Raw genomic sequence first — 1,924 nt, 5'->3', positions numbered from 1 at the left:
CGCCGGCACCGTTTCGGCTGGCGGGTTCCCTTCACCGATGACGTTCGTCTTTGCGATTAAGTAGGTATTACGTGAGAAATAGTGACCCACCTGGGAGCTGCTGGCAAAATGGAAAATCCCGGTTTACGCAGCTGCAGGAATCTGGGGAATAAAAAGGGGTCGTTTAACAAGACGACTGTAAAAGAAACAGGAAAAAATGTTACTGGCTGTTGTTTCTCCTACCCACAGAACTTACTTAGGTCATGATTTTGGTCGCATAGCCTTGTCTTTGAGTAATGTTAAGAATTTTTACTATTTATAAACGGTAGTAAGTTATGCAGCCAATGAAAACTCACCTGTTGCAAACAAAAAGATAGCTGCGAGCAGAGAGTTCTTCATCTTCTCTGCAAAGAAGCATAATGATTAGCATCAACATTACACTGTCTTCAGTCTATTTTTCACACTTCCTCTTCAAACTTCCTATTGATTCCACTACCCATACTCTTACTGGCTGAACACAAGTAATAGGTTTATTAATGACGATGTGAGGGATGCTTGAGCTCTAAGTTATTAATCATGCTTGTGAAATCCTAACAACCTTTCTGAAAAACAGTAACTTTCCCCCTTGGTGTTTGTAAGAAGTCACAGCGAGATTCTTAACCGTGTCTGAGATCTCAGCAGTGCAAACCGAATTAAGCTTATATAGGTGGTTCAAACTCCTTTGAAAATCCTAGCCTAAATGTCAACATGAATTAGAGATATTGATATCAATAAAAAGTAAGTCAAGGTGTTTGACTTACTCTAATACGAATGCTTGGGATACTGTAGAAGTAATAGCAGCAGAAGACCCTGCCTGTCTTCACTTCCTGACTTCTGCCCCCATTCAAAGTAATTTCACCACTGCAAAGACGCTGTATCTACATTGCTGGTACCAACACTGGGAGCCCTAATCACCATAGCTGTAAATCAGATGTGACTATAAACTCCACATCCATTAAGCTTGGTCAGAGAACATTTAAAATAACTCTGGGCACAGAGAAGCCACCGGAGCCACCATAGCTTCTCCTGCTAAAGCAGTGAAGGGAAATTTTCAGAAAATTTCACTACTGTTGGAAATTTCCCTTCTGGGCTTAGATAGCTGCAATCAGAGACTGGATTCAGACCTACCTGGTGATAGGCAAATTATTAACTTATCTTGGCAACCACGGCATATTTCAGGTTGAGTATTGAATAGCAAAAAAAATTCTGTTTAAAATGAATCATTTTCTTAAAGAGAGAGAGTTACGGGCATGTTTCTGAGCCTGATCTACAGTAGGAGTGGGTGACTAATGCACCAACTATATCTTATCAGATTTTCTGAAGGGCACAGTCATGAAATGCAAGTGAACAAGGAATTCTACTGAGTGTTACAGGGGGTTTCCTAGTGGTGAAATCGTTTGAGCTCCAAAATGCTGAAGGGTGGTGGATACAGTGTGCGCGTGCAGGTTCAAAACCCCTCTTACCTGAGTGACCCAAAAATAAGCCTTGACAATGCTTCCCACAAAGAATAGCCAAGAGGATAGTGTTAATTTATGAGCAGTAAGGAAAAACCGACAAAGAGAAAATGCAAGTCATACGTGAGAGAGATTTTGACAGTGGGAGTTGAAGAGTTAGAGACTCAGAGTAGCATAGAAGTCCAGAGGAGAAAACTGTATGAACTATATGTATTGGTGTCCTGGTTTCGGCAGGGATAGAGTTAATTTCCTTCCTAGTAGCGGGTACAGTGCTGTGTTTTGGATTTAGGATGAGAACAAAGTTGATAACGCACCGATGTTTTAGTTGTTACTAGGTAATGCTTACACTAGTCAAGGACTTTTTAGTTTTCCATGCTCTACCGACTGAGAAGGCTGGAGGTGCACAAGAAGCTGGGAGGGGGCACAGCCAAACTGGCCACAGGGACATTCCA

The 1,924-nt window shown here is 41.7% G+C and overlaps 1 protein-coding gene across 1 annotated transcript in view; it reads right to left on the bottom strand.

Moving 5' to 3' along the window:
* Nucleotides 1–1,924, bottom strand: part of LOC109279259 (interleukin-31 receptor subunit alpha-like) — a 32,815-nt gene that overhangs the window by 29,370 nt on the left and 1,521 nt on the right. Inside the window, exons 2-3 of the mRNA XM_019470259.1 lie at nt 336–383; nt 91–141 (exon numbers count right to left, since the gene is read on the bottom strand). Of these exons, the coding sequence (XP_019325804.1) occupies nt 91–141; nt 336–378 (94 nt within the window). The 5' untranslated portion in view covers nt 379–383. The remainder of the gene's footprint in view (nt 1–90; nt 142–335; nt 384–1,924) is intronic.

The sequence above is a fragment of the Aptenodytes forsteri genome, unplaced genomic scaffold (genome assembly GCF_000699145.1).
Source record: "Aptenodytes forsteri isolate BGI_AS27 unplaced genomic scaffold, ASM69914v1 Scaffold92, whole genome shotgun sequence".
In the NCBI taxonomy this organism is placed as follows: domain Eukaryota; kingdom Metazoa; phylum Chordata; class Aves; order Sphenisciformes; family Spheniscidae; genus Aptenodytes; species Aptenodytes forsteri.
Note: the sequence above shows the minus strand (reverse complement) of the source record. Positions and strands in the feature narration are given on the sequence as shown.